The 15936-nt window shown below is 42.2% G+C and overlaps 1 protein-coding gene across 3 annotated transcripts in view; it reads left to right on the forward strand.

Annotated features, from left to right (window-relative positions):
• Positions 1-15936, forward strand: part of MFSD6 (major facilitator superfamily domain containing 6) — a 55533-nt gene that overhangs the window by 22457 nt on the left and 17140 nt on the right. For all 3 annotated transcript variants that reach the window (XM_084816157.1, XM_084816177.1, XM_084816167.1), the window contains exon 3: positions 10320-10417. In XM_084816157.1, coding sequence (XP_084672283.1) covers positions 10320-10417 — 98 coding nt within the window. The remainder of the gene's footprint in view (positions 1-10319; positions 10418-15936) is intronic.

Below are 15936 nucleotides of genomic sequence, written 5' to 3' on the forward strand. Positions count from 1 at the left end.
TACAAATTTAGATTACTTACTGCATTGTTTCCCTAGCATATGAAAGAATGTTCTTACATTAATACAAAGCAGTTCCTTAAATATTCTGGTGGTTACTTGGATAAAAAGTCATGTAATTAGTATTTGAATGAGCAAACTTTTAAATGCTCAAATCTGAGAGCCAAAAGAATATGAAAGTAAATGAAAAGTTGAAGATTTGCAGCTCCCGTTAACATTAATGAAAACAATATACTTGGAATTTTAGAAAACAAAGCAGTTTTAATGTTAGTGATTGTCTTAGTAGTTTGGGCATTGATAAAAGTCAAGGCAATTTATTGAGAAACATTATTTTGTCTAATGAGATGTGAAATAAATGCCAGTGCTGTTTTCTCTGTGGAGTAATAAAAATTTATCATTTGAGAACGGAATCTAGTTCAGAATTTGGGTAATTAGATGGTCATAAAATAGTATATAATCATCCATCTGGGATTTGTTTATTAAGTTGGTGATATAGAGGAGGATATTTTCTGGTTCCTAGTATCTCTGGTGACTTTTGTTCAGTGGGAAGCCCCTTATTTTTTGTTGTTGTTTATTGGATTTATATGGCCGCCCATCAATCCATGTTCCCTGGATAGCTTACAAGGAAAAAATAAAAATGCAATATTGAAATACAAAATAATTAAAACATTTATAAAAATAGTAAAAACATTTACTTGGGAGTAAGCATAATGGACATACTGATGTGGTTCAAACAATCGCAGGGTTATTAATAAGCCACTGTAGCTTGTTAACCACCCTGCACATGCCAGTTCTGCGTGGGTGGATCAGCATAATTACCCTCAGCAGCACAGCTTCCCATGCTGAGCGAACCCTTTCAGGATGGCTTGTTGCCATGGTTAACAAGCCACCCCAGAACTCAGGGTTCTTGGGTGGCTTGTGTTAACCATGGTAGCAAGCCAGCCTGGCCAGGTTCACATGACACCGGAAGCCATGCTGCCAAGGGTAATTATGCTAATCCCCCTCTCCTTGGCATGCAGTGGGCATGTGTGGGGAGGGGAAATAAGCCACTGTGGCTTATTTCCCCCCACCATAAATGTGAAAACAGTAGATCTTATTTCAGCTAACATGGGTAGGATCTGGCTAGTGTATTGCGTATAATGCTTCATTTCAGAAGTTATTATCTTTCCATAAAAATACCTGACATTTTAAAAAAGAATAAAAAAATTAAAATCAGTTGTTTTTTAAAATACATCTTCTTTGGCCAGGAATTTTGACAGATGTTTTTATTAACTTCAGAGGGTTTCGTATTGAGAGCAAGCAAACAGAGTCTATATTTTGGTTAATTGGTTGAGTATGCTTCCTCAGAGATTTATATGAGTCACTTGAGATTCTATACATTTAGCCTATCAGTCAGACCAAATGCTATAAGAGAAAATTTTAAATAGAACATGAGTATCATAAATAGCATCTTTAAAGACTGTAAATAGATTGAACAAAGAGGACTGTGAAACAAAGTGTTGTGTGGAGTGCTTCTCTTCTTTCCATTCCCCCTCCCATTTTCCATTTTTTTCCCTTCAATAGTTAGTCAGCATTCTGTGCCTACTGAGCATGCTCAGTCCTCGTTGGATTGTTTTTTGGATTTTTTCCCCATTTTTTTTTTTTTACAGGTGTGTGTGGATATGCCACTGACCAATTCCAGCTAATTTAACATCTTGGATTTTAAAGCCATAACTTCTGTCCTTGGGCCGCTTAAAAATAGCTTCTTGGTGTGAACCAGGAAATATCCAGTGAATGAGATTATTCTTTCTACGCTTTTTATATCTTGTGTGTCTCTTCTGCTGTCCTCCATTTCCAGCCACTTCATTCCATGCCCCTTCCCCCACCAAGTTTTCCATTTTTTCCTCTCAGTCAGCATTCTGTGGGCTTAGTCCTCGTTGGTTCCCCTTACCCCCACCCCTTAGGGCTTTTTTTCCTTGCTTTCTTTGTACTTCTGCAAACCTCAGGGTTAACCTGACTCTGGTGGTACCTCTCTCTTTTGTGAGGGTGCTGCCATTTTGGCTACATAAGTGGAAGTACTCAGAGACTTAAATCAGAAACAGAGGGAATGATTATCTTTATCGGCTACTTCCCCAAACGCATCATTTTATAAAAGTATATGCTACCAAAATTTTAAGAACCGCCTGTGTATCTAGTTTAGTTTAATCATATTTTTTCACCTTCTTAGAGACAGGTTGGTATTATCTTTGTAGAATCAGTTGCTCCGTGCCTGGCAGCTCTTAGCACATAATGCCAAAACATTAATGACTTGAAATAAATTTGCAGTTGTTGCTCTGTCGCAGGGGATCCCTGTCTTTTCTCAAGGCAACACTTCTGTGGATGAGGCAACAAGTAATACAACTCCCACTTCAGTGCCAATACAACTTTTTGAAAGTTATATTCTGGTTTTTGTTCCTTTGTTCATCACTACAGTGTTGAAAGAGGCCTCTGAAAACAAAAAGAGTTGAAGTTTGGGAAAGGCATGCTTTCCTCCTTCAACAATTCCTGTCCATTTCATCATTGCTGTCTTTCATGTTACTTTTTGTCCTTTCCAGATTGTACATTGTGCCCTCTCTGGTACAGAAGTACAACTCTGCCCTTGCTTAACAAAAAATGAAGCGGTGACAATTCTCTTCAAATCCCTTCTGCGGTCTATGTGTTGGACTAGAACTCACATCATCCCATAGCTGGCCATGCTGGTATAAGGATGATGGGAGTTCTAGTCGATACATCTGGAGGTCACTGGGTTGGGGAAGGCTGACATATAACAGCTGCCTCTTTTAAGTGTCTTGGAGGTGTGTTGTAAAGGTGGGCAAAGATCCCATGCTAATGCTAAAATGGTGGTGTTGTCTTTCTTTCATCATGTGGAAAAGTGCTATACTGCTGACTATACAATGTAAATATTTAGAAATCAGTTTTGTAGCAGTGAGAGCTGACGTCAAATGTTGCCTGGGATCAAGACACTTGGAAAGCATTCTGAATAGAACACATCAATGCTGGGAACTATCTTTTAAAAAAGAAAAATATTCAGTAAAATTTTCTTTGATAATCCTGACTCATGGCTGCTCTTATTTCTTTTAAATATTTGAATTACATTGACAATATTATTATTGAACACTATCCCTTTTATTGGATAAAATGTACTACTGACTGATCTTCACAATAGCCATGTGAAGCAGATTTTTCATTAAAAACAAAACCAAGTGGGAAATTGAGATTTGATTATTAATGATGTTCTATTGAGAACCTATACAGTTCTTCCGTATATTCTTGCCACCTTTTCTTGATCTCTTCTGCTTCTGTTAGGTCCTTGCCATCTTTGTTTTTGATCACACCCATTTTTGCCTGGAATTTACCTCCCATGTTTCTAATTTTCTGGAAGAAGTCTCTTGTCCTTCCTATTCTATTATCTTCTTCCACTTCCGTGCATTGCTTGTTTAAAAATAATTCCTTATCTCTTCTGGCTAACCTCTGGAATTTTGCATTTAATTGGGCTTATCTCCCCCTATCACTGTTGCCTTTTGCTTTCCTTCTTTCTTGGGCTGCTTCCAGTGTCTCAGCAGACAGCCATCTTGCCTTCTTGTTTTTCTTTTTCTTTGGGACGTTTTTTGTTGCCGCCTCCTGAACAACGTTGCGAACTTCTGTCCATAGTTCTTCCGGGACCCTATCTACTAAATCTAGTCCCTTAAATCTATTCTTCACCTCCACTGCATATTCATGAGGAATATTCGTGAGCTGATATCGAACTGATCTGTGGGCCTTCCCTATTCTCTTTAGTCTGATTCTAAATTGTGCAATAAGAAGTTTGTGATCTGAACGACAGTCAGCTCCAGGTCTTGTTTTTACCGACTGCATAGATGTCCACCACCTTTGGCTACAAAGGATGTAGTCCATCTGATTTCGGTGTCGACCATCTGGTGAAGTCCATGTATAAAGTAGTCTCTTAGGTTGTTGGAAGAGAGTGTTTGTTATGCACAGTGAGTTTTCTTGGCAAAATTCTATCAGCCTATGTCCTGCTTCATTTTGTTCTCCCAGACCATGCTTGCCTGTAATTCCAGGTGTCGTTTGACTACCCACCTTAGCATTCCAGTCTCCTGTAATGAAAATAACATCTTTTTTTGGCGTACTATCCAGTAGGTGCCGCAGATCCTCATAGAACTGATCTACTTCTGCTTCTTCAGCATCTGTGGTTGGGGCGTATATTTGGATCACTGTGATGTTTAATGGCTTACCCTGAATTTGAACTTTTTGGATTGTATCCAAGCACTGCTTTAGCCACTTTATTATTAATTATGAAGGCTACTCCATTTCTTCTGTGGTTCTTTTGTCCACAGTAGTAGATCTGGTGGTCATCTGATGCGAAGTGGCCCATTCCAGTCCATTTCAGTTCACTGACACCCAAAATGTCTATATTTAATCTTGACATCTCCCCAATAACCACATCCAATTTGCCGTGGCTCATAGATCTTACATTCCAGGTTCCTCTGGTGTGTTGATCTTTAGAACATCGGATTCGTCATTCACCACCAGCACTGTTGGCCGCTAGCCGTCCTTTCAGCTTTGAGCTAGCTGCGTCATCACATCTGGGGCTAGTTGAACTTATCCTCTGTTCCTCCCAAGTAGCATTTTGACCACCTTCCGACCTGGGAGTCCCATCTTCCGATGGTATACCGACATATCTCTGGTTGAACTGATCCATTTAGTTTTCATGGCAAGAATACTGGGGTGGGTTGGCATTTCCTTCCCCAGGGATCGTATTTAGTCTGGCCTCTCTGCCATGACCTTCCCGTCTTGGGTGTCCCTTCATGGTTTAGCTCATGGCATCATTGAGGTGCTCAAGCTCCAGCACCACGACAAAGTAATGATCCAGACATTCTGAAGAGTGAAGTTGAATGGGCCTTAAGAAGCATTGCTAATAACAAGGCAGCAGGAGACAACGGTATCCCAGCTGAACTGTTTAAAATCTTGCAAGATGATGCTGTCAAGGTGATGCATGCCATATGCCAGCAAATTTGGAAAACACAAGAATGGCCACCAGACTGGAAAAAATCAGCTTATATCCCCATACCAAAAAAGGGAAACACCAAAGAATGTTCAAACTATCGAACAGTGGCACTTATTTCACATTCCAGTAAGGTAATGCTCAAGATCTTGCAAGGTAGACTCTAGCAATTCATGGAATGAGAATTGCCAGATGTACAAGCTGGATTTAGAAAAAGCAGAGGAACTAGAGACCAAATTGCCAATATCTGCTGAATAATGGAGAAAGCCAGGGAGTTTCAGAAAAACATCTATTTCTGTTTTATTGTCTATTCTAAAGCCTTTGACTGTGTGGATCATAACAAATTGTGGCAAGTTCTTGGTGGTATGGGGATACCAAGTCATCTTGTCTGCTTCCTGAGGAATCTGTATAACGACCAAGTAGCAACGGTAAGAACAGACCACGGAACAATGGACTGGTTTAAGATTGGGAAGGAGTACAGCAGGGTTGTATACTCTCACCCTACCTATTCAACCTGTACGCAGAACACATCATGCGATGTGCTGGGCTTGATGAAGCCAGGGCTGGAGTTAAAATCGCTGGAAGAAACATTAACAATCTCCGATATGCAGATGATACCACTTTGATGGCTGAAAGTGAGGAGGAGCTGAGGAGCCTTATGACAGAGGTGAAAGAAGAAAGTACAAAAGCTGGGTTGCAGTTAAACCACAAAAAAACCAAGATTATGGCAACCAGCTTGATTGATAACTGGCAAATAGAGGGAGAAAACGTGGAGGCAGTGACAGACTTTGTCTTTCTAGGCACAAAGATTACTGCAGACGCTGACTGCAGCCAGGAAATCAGAAGACGGTTACTTCTTGGGAGGACAGCAATGACAAATCTTGATAAAATGGTGAAGAGCGGAGACATCACACTGACAACAAAGGTCCGCATAGTTAAAGCAATGGTCTTCCCTGTAGTAACGTATGGCTGCAGAGCTGGACCATAAGGAAGGCTGAGCGAAGGCAGATAGATGCTTTTGAACTGTGGTGCTGGAGGAAAATTCTGAGAGTGCCTTGGACTGCAAGAAGATCAAACCGTCCATACTCCAGGAAATCAAACCAGACTGCTCACTTGAGAGAATGATATTAAAGGCAAAACTGAAGTACTTTGGCCACATCATGAGAAGACAGGATACCCTGGAGAAGATGCTGATGCTAGCCTGCTAGGGCAAGTGGAAGGCAAAAGGAAGAGGGGCCGACCAAAGGCAAGACGGATGGATGATATTCTGGAGGTGACGGACTCGACCTTGGGGGAGCTGGGGCTGGGGGTGGCGACAGCCGACAGGAAGCTCTGGCGCGGGCTGCTCCATGAAGTCACGAAGAGTCGGAAGCGACTGAGCGAATAAACAACAACATTGAGAACCAGTGAATGTATGGCTGAGGACATTGTTGATACAATGCCCTGTCCATTGGATCAAACCAGTTCTCCCAGTCACACATTGCTCATGGGAAATAGGCAAGAATTAAGGTGTCTTTAGTTGTGTACATTATCACATCAGAAACTGGGGTGGAGGTTCTATGCGTGGTGCTCAGTGTATTTGCATGTTGCCGGGTGTGACACACTCACACAATGTAGTCCTGATAAGTGCTCATCTGAAGCTGTTGTTGGAGTTAGACTCAATTTAAATGCGTAAGGCCAATCAAGTAGATTAAATTGCTGGCAGAGTAGGTAGCATCATATGTCCATTTCTGGACTTGTTTTTCTCCCCTCTCCTTGTACTTCCAAACAGAGGGTCATGTGCTTACAGTGAGATGTCATGGCTGTTTCTACCAGCATGTTTCTGTTTACAGTACTAGTACAAAGCAGCTACAATATGGTCTGTTTGGCCAAAGAAGAACAAAGTTCACAGGCAAAACTGCCTTGATCCATAAATTTTAAAACTTGTTCCCCGTCTTACACTCCCATGTCTCAGCCTCCAAATAATGCTCCCTCCTTCAAATTTCTCTCCAGTTGCTAAATAACTGGTATACAGACTGGTTTTCAGTCTTTTTTTCTTCAAAATCCCCAACCCCCAACCCTGCCCCAGTATTTCTGACTTTGCAGGTCACATTTTAAACTTTTAGTCAATGCCATGTAAAAGTAGACCTGGCTGAAAGTAGAAAAACAGGATTTTTTTCCCTTTTTTTGCAAAACCCCACCTGCAATTGGGTTGCTAGAAACAGCAGGTGATGTCTTTGCCCTTCTGCAGGCTGTAATCATCAGAGAACAAATGAAGGCTTGTGATCATTATGTGGTCGGGTAAGCTGTCCATTTTCTTTAACATGGCCCAGCTTTACTTCAGGTGGTTTTTATTTTTCTGACCTCTGCATATCCTAAAACTGGTAGGAAAAAAGGAGAAAAAGCTATCCAAGGTTAGCCCGCCTCTCTTCCCTGCTACAAAAGAATTTAACACTATCAGTCATTTTTTTTTTCTCCCCAGAAAAACAGCAAGAAAGTTGCTTTCAAATGGCATAGGAAATTATGATGTGCCATTAAGGCTGTGTCTACTTAGTGCCAAATACATTATCCCCATCCTCAAATGTAATCCAGCTAAAGTACCTGTAATTGCATTTACAGCCCCCCTCTTCCTCTGGTGTCTTTCCCTCTGTTGATTTTAGTTTGTAATCTCTTTGGGGGCAGAGACCTATACTTTTTTTCTCTTCCATTTCTGAAACTCTGCAGTGATGGCACTGAATTAATAATAATAATAATAATAATAATTTAATTTAATAATAATTAGGGTGATTTTGCATAGGATGCAAAGAAAGAAAGAGAATCTTAATAAGAAAAGGAGCACCTGATTGGCCAGAATGATACCTCCACTGAAAACTGGAAGAACTGGATGTTTTCATGCATTGGCAGGATGATGGCACCCAACTCACTGTGAATGGAATGCTAGTCTTACTACCCACAACTTACTTGGCATATTGGAGGTCTTGTAATGGTTGGGATAATAATACCTGTACCATTTTTTAAAAGGCACTGACGATAGCTGAATATTTACTTGGTAAGCAGTAATTTTCAGAGTTTCTTGGGGGAGGCCTACTTCTCCAACATGTAAAGGTCTAAGATTGCGGAAGGATAGAACATAAATGCCAAAAGTGGGCATTATTGCTCTGGCAGTCCAGAATCCCTTCCTCAACAGGACCTTGATTGTGTATTTCATTTTCTGGATTAAACAAGGGCCTTCATCATTGGATTGGAACTAGTACTTACTGAGATTGGTGTGATGTAAAGGTTTATGTTGGTTTTAGGATTTTATGTTTGCTTTAGTTGCTTGTTAGACATTGGAACAAGGAAGGATCGAAGGTTTGGGGACAACAACATGCCTCTGAGAAACGGAACTATTCAGAAGGCCACTGTGTTCTATTGAAGACAGTTCTATTGAATTAATTATTGTTACCAACCTTATCATAGAATAGTGGGGTTGGAAGGGGCCTATAAGACCATGGAGTCCAACCCCTGTATAATGCAATATGTTTGTATTGCATTATACAGGGTTACCGATAGCTTATGTTTCTTTTCTTTTGCTTTGGGGTTTCCTTTTGGTTTGGGGGCCAGTTGCTAAAAAAAAAGCTAGGGGTAAAGTGGTTTCCTGCCCTCTCCCAACAGTTCTTTATCTGTATACTTTAGGTCAGGTGTTTGCAAACTCTGTGGGCTATATTGCTCCCCTTTGGAACCCTGTAGGGGCCACATCCCACACTTGCTGACACCAAATTTGCTGCAGCATCAGAGGGAAAGATTGGGCTGATGTTGGAGGGAAACAAGGCATGGAGGGAGTGCGCGCCTTGCTTGCAAGCAAAACTGTGCTTCTGGGGGCACAATTCTGCTTTCAAATAAGGTGTTCCCTCCCTGTGTGCTTGCTTCCCTCCAAAATCGCCATGATTTTTGCTGCCATGGTAAATATGGCAATGACATTGGGAACACAGTGGGATCTGCAGAAAAGGCCCCGGGGGCCGCATATGGCCTACGGGCTGTGTGTTGCCCACCTGTGCGTGGGTGAATGTGCAAATTTTGTGCTGAGCTCATAACTGGACCCACTGGCCTCCTCTGCTTTTTCTGCATCAGGCCCACTCTGAGTTCTGCCTTCTGACCAGATAGCCCTGCCCAGGTACTATATTTTTTTAAAGATATATTTCAAGAGGCAGAGACCCTTCCTTTAAATAGCATTTGTAAAATAGATGTTCATGTGAAATAGGCGTATATGTTGTAATGTTGGCAGTGGGTTGAAAGTGACCTAATAACTGGCCTTTACTTGAAGGCTTGAATTATTTATAATCTGGAAGATAACCTATGAAAATCAGTCTAGTTTATTAATCTCTCGACCCCATGCCTTTTGCCACAGTGTTCTCAACTCACAGATTCCACAGTAGGATCCATCTTGTCTATTGTAAGAAAGAAAGAAAGAAAGAAAGAAAGAAAGAAAGAAAGAATCAATCCTGTGCCACCTTAAAAGTCTTAACAAATGTTGGGCCCACTTCCTCAAAAACATGCTAACTTGATACGTGGGGTATTGAGGAGGAAGCGTATGATGGCTGTAGACAATGGCTTTCTTCACATGGAGCTTTTATCCTGCGACTGAGATTGCTCCTTAATGGAAGTTTGCAGGCTCTTTACATGACGCTGTGATCCTCCAAGGTGTCTCCTGCACTAAATGTTCCGTTTTTAAATAGATCACAGATAACAAGCTATCAAATTACCCAACTGTGTTTTGTTTGAGTTCCCTCCATGAAAAGAGGAAAAGCAGCAAGAAGAGGAGATCAGTGGAAGATAATGGAAGACTCAGACACAGGGAGAAGGAGGGGGAAAGGAAGCACGTGAAAAAGGGAGTCGTTGTGATCCTGCATTTAAAATGGAAGCAGAAAGCCCTGTTTTAAATGCAGGGTTTTAGGCTGGTGTAGAGATCCCCAGTGTCTGTGACTGGGGGGCAATGAAAGCTGAGATTATCAGAAAATTACACTTCCATGGAGTTTTCAGCTTTTGCTAAAACAAAACCAGCAGAATCTACAATCAAAACATGTACCCCAAACTGTAAAGGATTGGGTGCATACTAAACATTGAAATACACAATTAACAAATACTCCACATAAGTAAGATTGGGTTAAGAGCTGTCAGTTCTCTCAGTGCAAAAGCTGGAAATTAGAACTCAGATCATTCAGTACTATTTAATATTCCATCCCAAATAAAACTGAGGATAGATAGCTAGCATAATAAAGTTTGTTACTGTGTGCAAAGCATGTCAAATGTTAAAGTAGTTAAATACCTTCTTTTCTGCCTACAGAGTACTGTATATCGGCCTTGCCTGTAACACAGCTCGTTATATTTACATCTCCTATCTGGAAAATGCTTGGACAGTTTTGCCAATGGAAGTACTACAAGGTAAGAAGGCAAAGTACATCTGATTTGGTAGCATAATAACCAGGGATTTAAATTATTAATATTTCCAGCTATGCTTTTGTACCTATAAGTGAAAAACCCAAGGGTTCCTTTTCTTTTCATACAATTATATAACAAATGCATCTATGGCTGCAGGCAATTTCTGCATTTGACCTAAGATTCTATGCAAACAACGCAATGATAAAACACACCCCATAACTAAACAAGGGGCTGAGAAGTTTGTGCCTACTCCAAATAAGGCTTGGCTGCTAGTAGACTTCAGTGTACTTCTGTAAGGCATTAATCTCTTAAACCTGTTGATTCCTTACGTTACACAACTGAAAGGAGGCCATTGCTTATTAACATTGGATCTCAAAACATAAACCTGTAGCTAAACATTCAGGAATAACTGGTTCTCTTCTGTGTTCCTTAATTATCAGTGGCATTATGTGTTTTAGAATGAAGGTCAAGTACTGAAAAGTCAGTCTGAAAAAAACAACTCTGAGATGTGGGCATGCCTTGTCAGTGAACCTTGTTGGGACGTGCCCTATAGCCTACTGATTCATGTTAATTAATTAGTGGCACGAAAGTGGAAATGGAAGCCCTGCGAAGTGTGAGTGGGAATTACTATGAACAGGAAATGCAGGCCTGCAAAGGGAAAATGAAATGACAGACTGGACTGAACGGGGAGCCAACATAGCTGTGCTTTTAAGATCTTGGGGGCATTTTCACACATGCAGAATAAATTGCATTTCAGCTTCTCCCACAATTTCTGTTAACAAAGTCATTCGGGAGAGAAAAGGTAAAGACAAACATTTGTAATGCCAGTGAGCAGTTTGGCTAATGTAGGTTTTTGCATGTGTGTTACAAATCTCATTGAAGCAAGAGCTATAGTCTTTGTTTGCTGAAAGATGGTAAATCTGTAGGCTTAAGTCACCTTTGAGCCCATTTTTAGCCTTTAGAGATAGCAACACTTTCTCTGTTGCACTGCTTTATCGTTCTTGTATTTCTTGCTGCTGCTTCTCCCTTTTGTTTTGCTTTCCTATATTTCTTGTTCCTCCGTATCCTTGAGTGGAATCCAAAACCAGAGCTATGAACATCAACAGATGTTTACAGAGGAGTAGCTGTGCCAATCTGTCACAGCCAAAGCAACAAATAATTTTGTGTCACCTCAAAGACCAGCAGAAATATTGTTGCATAAGCTTTTAATGTGGACTTTAGCCATGAATGGTTTTGCCATTGAATTCCATTCGGTTGTGGATAACACTATATAGCACTGAAGTAATACATGAATAGATTTGGTTCTTAGCTTCCAGACAGTACTGACTTTCCAACTCACCTCTACCACCATGTGACCTTGCAGCATGCTATTGACAAATGAGAACTGAGAGTCTTATCCTAATTTTGCCAGAGAGCCCCAAATCTTGCTCACTTGTGCATGGTCACATTTAATATGCACAACTATGCATATCATGGCATTGCAAACTGGGTAACACTTTTTAATTAGCCCAGGAATAATTCGACATATGGAAGGCAATGGATGTGTGGGTGTGTGTGGAACCAACTCTTACTTGGAAGGGTATGCGTATTCACATCCATCTTAAGTCTAAACAGCCGTGCAGAAGACGTAATTTGGTCAATATTTTGATTATGTGTTGGTTGGAATACTGACAAGGCAGGGAAAAGCTAGAGACAGGAAAGCAGGGAGGAGTAAGTACAGTTTAGGACAGGGGAAGGCAGAAAGTGGAGCTCCAGATGTTTTCGACTTCAACTCCCAGAAGCCCCTGCCAGCAAGGCGAATAGACAGGAATGCTGGGAGGTGAAGTCCAAACCATCTGGAGATCTACTTTCTGCCCGCCTGGGTTAGGAGATTTTTCCAGTCCCTCCTTTCCCAAATCTGAATGGCAGTAGACAAGGTGAGGAAAAGGAGAGTGCTGGGCCAAACTACACATTCTGTTAAATTTGTAGCATGCAGCTGCTCCTCTCCTTTTTACTTACAAGTAAGTGTGTGGCCCCCTGATCTAAACCAGGACCACCATGCATGGGGAAGTGAGGTTTAAAGTTCCCCCAGCTGCTTCCTTCCTGATATCCTCCTCACCCCTACCCCAGTTTGAAAGGAAAAAAGTCTCCATTGGGGCCAGTGAAGGTGGAACTATGGGAGCGGGCAGGGAACACCGCCAATTTATTTTTCTAGGGTAAACTGCACTGACTATAGGTAATCTGTGTATGTATTCCAGTGGATATTTGCTTAGATTTATATCCCACTTTTCAACTGAGCTCCTCAAAGCAGCTCACAGCATTTATAAATGGGAATTGATACTTCACATACCATACTTTGAAACAAAATCAGCCAGCTGGAGCTCGAGCAGGTGCTGTTCGCTGCCCTTGCCTCTCTCCTGGCATCCTTTCCACAGGCGAGTTGCTGGTAGATGGCCCCGTGGAGTGGGGATGGGCAGTCCAGTTGGAAAAAGAGGACCAACCAAAGCCAAACTGTGCCAATCAAGCCAATTGACTGTTTCTGTAGCTATAGGGCAGCGATGGGCTACTTGTAGCCCTCCAGATGTTTCGGCCTACAACTCCCTCACCATTGATGTTGTCTTTGCCTGCCTCTGTACCCCCATTCAGAAACTTGCTCCCCACACAATGAGAATCACATGAGAGGGAGAGTGGGGATAGTCCCACAGCCTTGTCGCACAACTCCACAGCCCTCCATGTGATGGAGGGGGTAAATTCTGCGGCAGGGAGCCTTCTCTGCTTGTGTAGGCTCCCTGCACCATTTACACAAATAGAGCTAGCTCACCGCTGCAGAGACTCAGCCCCCAACATGTGGAGGGCTGTGGAGATGGGTGACAAGGCCAGGGGTGGGGAGAAGTGCTTGCAGGATTTGCTGCATTGTGTGCCAAAAATGTTTCTCTGGTATTGGGTACTCTGCACCTTGTCTTCAGTGGGAAGGTGGGGTGCCATTTGAAATTCCATCATAGGCAGCAAAATGTCTTGGGCTGGTCCTATGGAACCCTTATGAAAAATAATGGGGTGGAAGTGGGGGTGCTGGAGGAGAGAGTGCTTTGACTAAAATCCAAGGATGGGGAGGGGAGGGGATGCTCCTATGGTAAACAAAATCCCAAATGATATTGCTAGGGGGGGAAATAGGCCTTGTACACCAGGGGTAGGCAACATGGTGCCCCTGGACACCTTTCTTGGTGCCTTCCAAGGTGCCCTACGCCTCCCATTATTTTTAAAATTAACAAAGAATTTTATTTCTAGCAGCTGAGATCAATTCTAAGCAAAGGGAGGACCTCCAGCTCTCCAGCTGCATCTTCATTTCCCGTGAATGCCTCTGGGCTACATGATGGGGCTCAGAGACATTCTTAGGAAACAAGGACAATTGGGAGCTGCAGACTGCAGCATGCCCAGTTAGCAAGGAAAGGGAAATAAAGAAAAAGGCACTGACAACAACTGGGGGCTCATAGGAGTTTAGTGTGTTGTGGCTCAGACCCCAGCTCTCCCTCCTACACAGTAGTTTAGGCAGGTTCCGTGTTCTTTGTCACTAGCCACATCTCCATGATAGCCATTTTGTGGTGGTGCCCAGAACAGTTTATCAAATTCCAAAATGTGCTCACAGGCTCAACAAGGTTGCCTGCCCCATCACATCCCACAATTCGAAAGCATTTACCATCACATGTCGTGAAATGCCCCAGTAAATGAGAGCAGAAATCAGACAAGAGCCATGCTAGATCAGACCAAAGACCTATCTCATCCAGCATAGTGGCCAACCAGATGCCTATGGGAAACCCACAAGCAGGATGTGAGGACACTAGCACCCTTGCACTGTTGCTCTTCAGTGACCGGTATTCAGAAGCTTCCCTCTCTGATACTGAGGGTGATACGTAGCCATCATGACTTGTTGGGATGATGTTTTCTGATGACCAACTATGCACATCTATACATATCTACTGAAATGTAAGCCTCATTGAGTTCAATAGGACTTACTGGATAAGAGTGTGATTGGAGCTTAAATGTGGCCTCAGTAGATTAATTTGAGAAACTGCATAAGCGCACAATACACTCTCACTATAATAATTAGAACTGGCACTTTAAAAAAGAAGAGGAAATGAGACAGCCAGAGCAGATGAAGTTTTTGCAAGGTTCCTCTTCGTGGTCTCTATGCATCATACATATGGGCTCTGTGCTTGCGCTTGATTTGGGAAGCTTCTATAGCTGAGGAATTTTGGTGGTAATCCCTCCCGCACCATCCTAGTGCACACATCCTTAGTGTGTTCCCTCTTATTCCCTCAGTTCTCTTTCAACTGCCATTGCCTGCACCTTGGGAAGAGTTTCTCTCATCGTTTGCTGTTTAAAAGAGATCTGTTTTGACATAAGCTTTCTTTTCTTTCTTCTATCAAGTAACTCTTATCTGTGTGGTCGTCTATGCATTCAAACAACCCACCCGCCATCCACTCTTTGGAGTCATACTCAAATTCGATGTTGAGTACCAAAGGTATTTTTTATGTAAATTTCTCTCAGTTATGAGGCCACAATGTCAGTCTCAAGGAATTGAGGGAATAAGTGGGCAACCTGCTAGGGACATGCGCATGAGGACGGTGGGGGAGGGGTTCCTGCCCAATTTCCTCAGTTATAGAAGCTTTCCACATCGAGGCTCCACACAGGCGCAGAGCCCATATGTGGCCCATATGTGTGAATGCATAGATGACCACTCAATCTACAGTTACAGGTAAGCAACCTGTCTTTGTGCTGTGGGTCACATAAGAGCCCAGGTGTCTGACATACCTGTAGATCCAACTTGGGAGTTTATGCAAGCCTGTGCCGGAAAATGCTGACAAACTGTAGTCCTTGTAGGGTCTAGGGTCAATGTTTCAAGGGTTTTTTGAAGTTAGAAACAGAAGGTTTTCAGATGATACTTCTTGTTTATCTTATTTAATATGGTGTGAATGGGGAGACTTCTGGAAGAAAGAAGTCCAGAGCTGGTGAGGGGGAGGGATGGGTTTTAGTGATTTCATTTTTTCATCTTTATGGGGGATGGGAGGGTTGCTTCAAACTGAAATAAAGGTATGTTTTTTGTTCAGACAGCTCAGTAGCTTTTCCGGGGAATTAATGAAGAGTCCCGTAACCTGGCTAATGGAAATAAGTAATAAGAAAATGAACCAAAGGTCCAAAACAATCAACTTCAATTTGACTGAGCTTTGTATAAACACAGCATTGGTTTCTTTGAAAGGCAGTATAATAGGGCCATTGGAGAAGTAATGCTGTATGTCCTTTATCCATGGTTAAGGGAGTAGGTATGGGACTGTACAGTTCCTCTCCTCTAGTATGCAAATTCTCCCTGTCCTCCCCTCCCCCTCGCCACCTTAATGGTGGTGAACCATTGGTCCTTATGTCTGCACCAACATTAACCAGGGTTCGCTTTTAAAAGGGATTTGAAACCAGGATTTGATTTTCAGTCCAGTTAGGCGCAAACCTCGGTGAGCATTCATAGTTAACATCAACGCAGGCATAACAACTAA

The sequence above is a fragment of the Heloderma suspectum genome, chromosome 1 (assembly GCF_057233095.1).
Source record: "Heloderma suspectum isolate Gila_16-S chromosome 1, 16-S_ref, whole genome shotgun sequence".
Classification (NCBI taxonomy): domain Eukaryota; kingdom Metazoa; phylum Chordata; class Lepidosauria; order Squamata; family Helodermatidae; genus Heloderma; species Heloderma suspectum.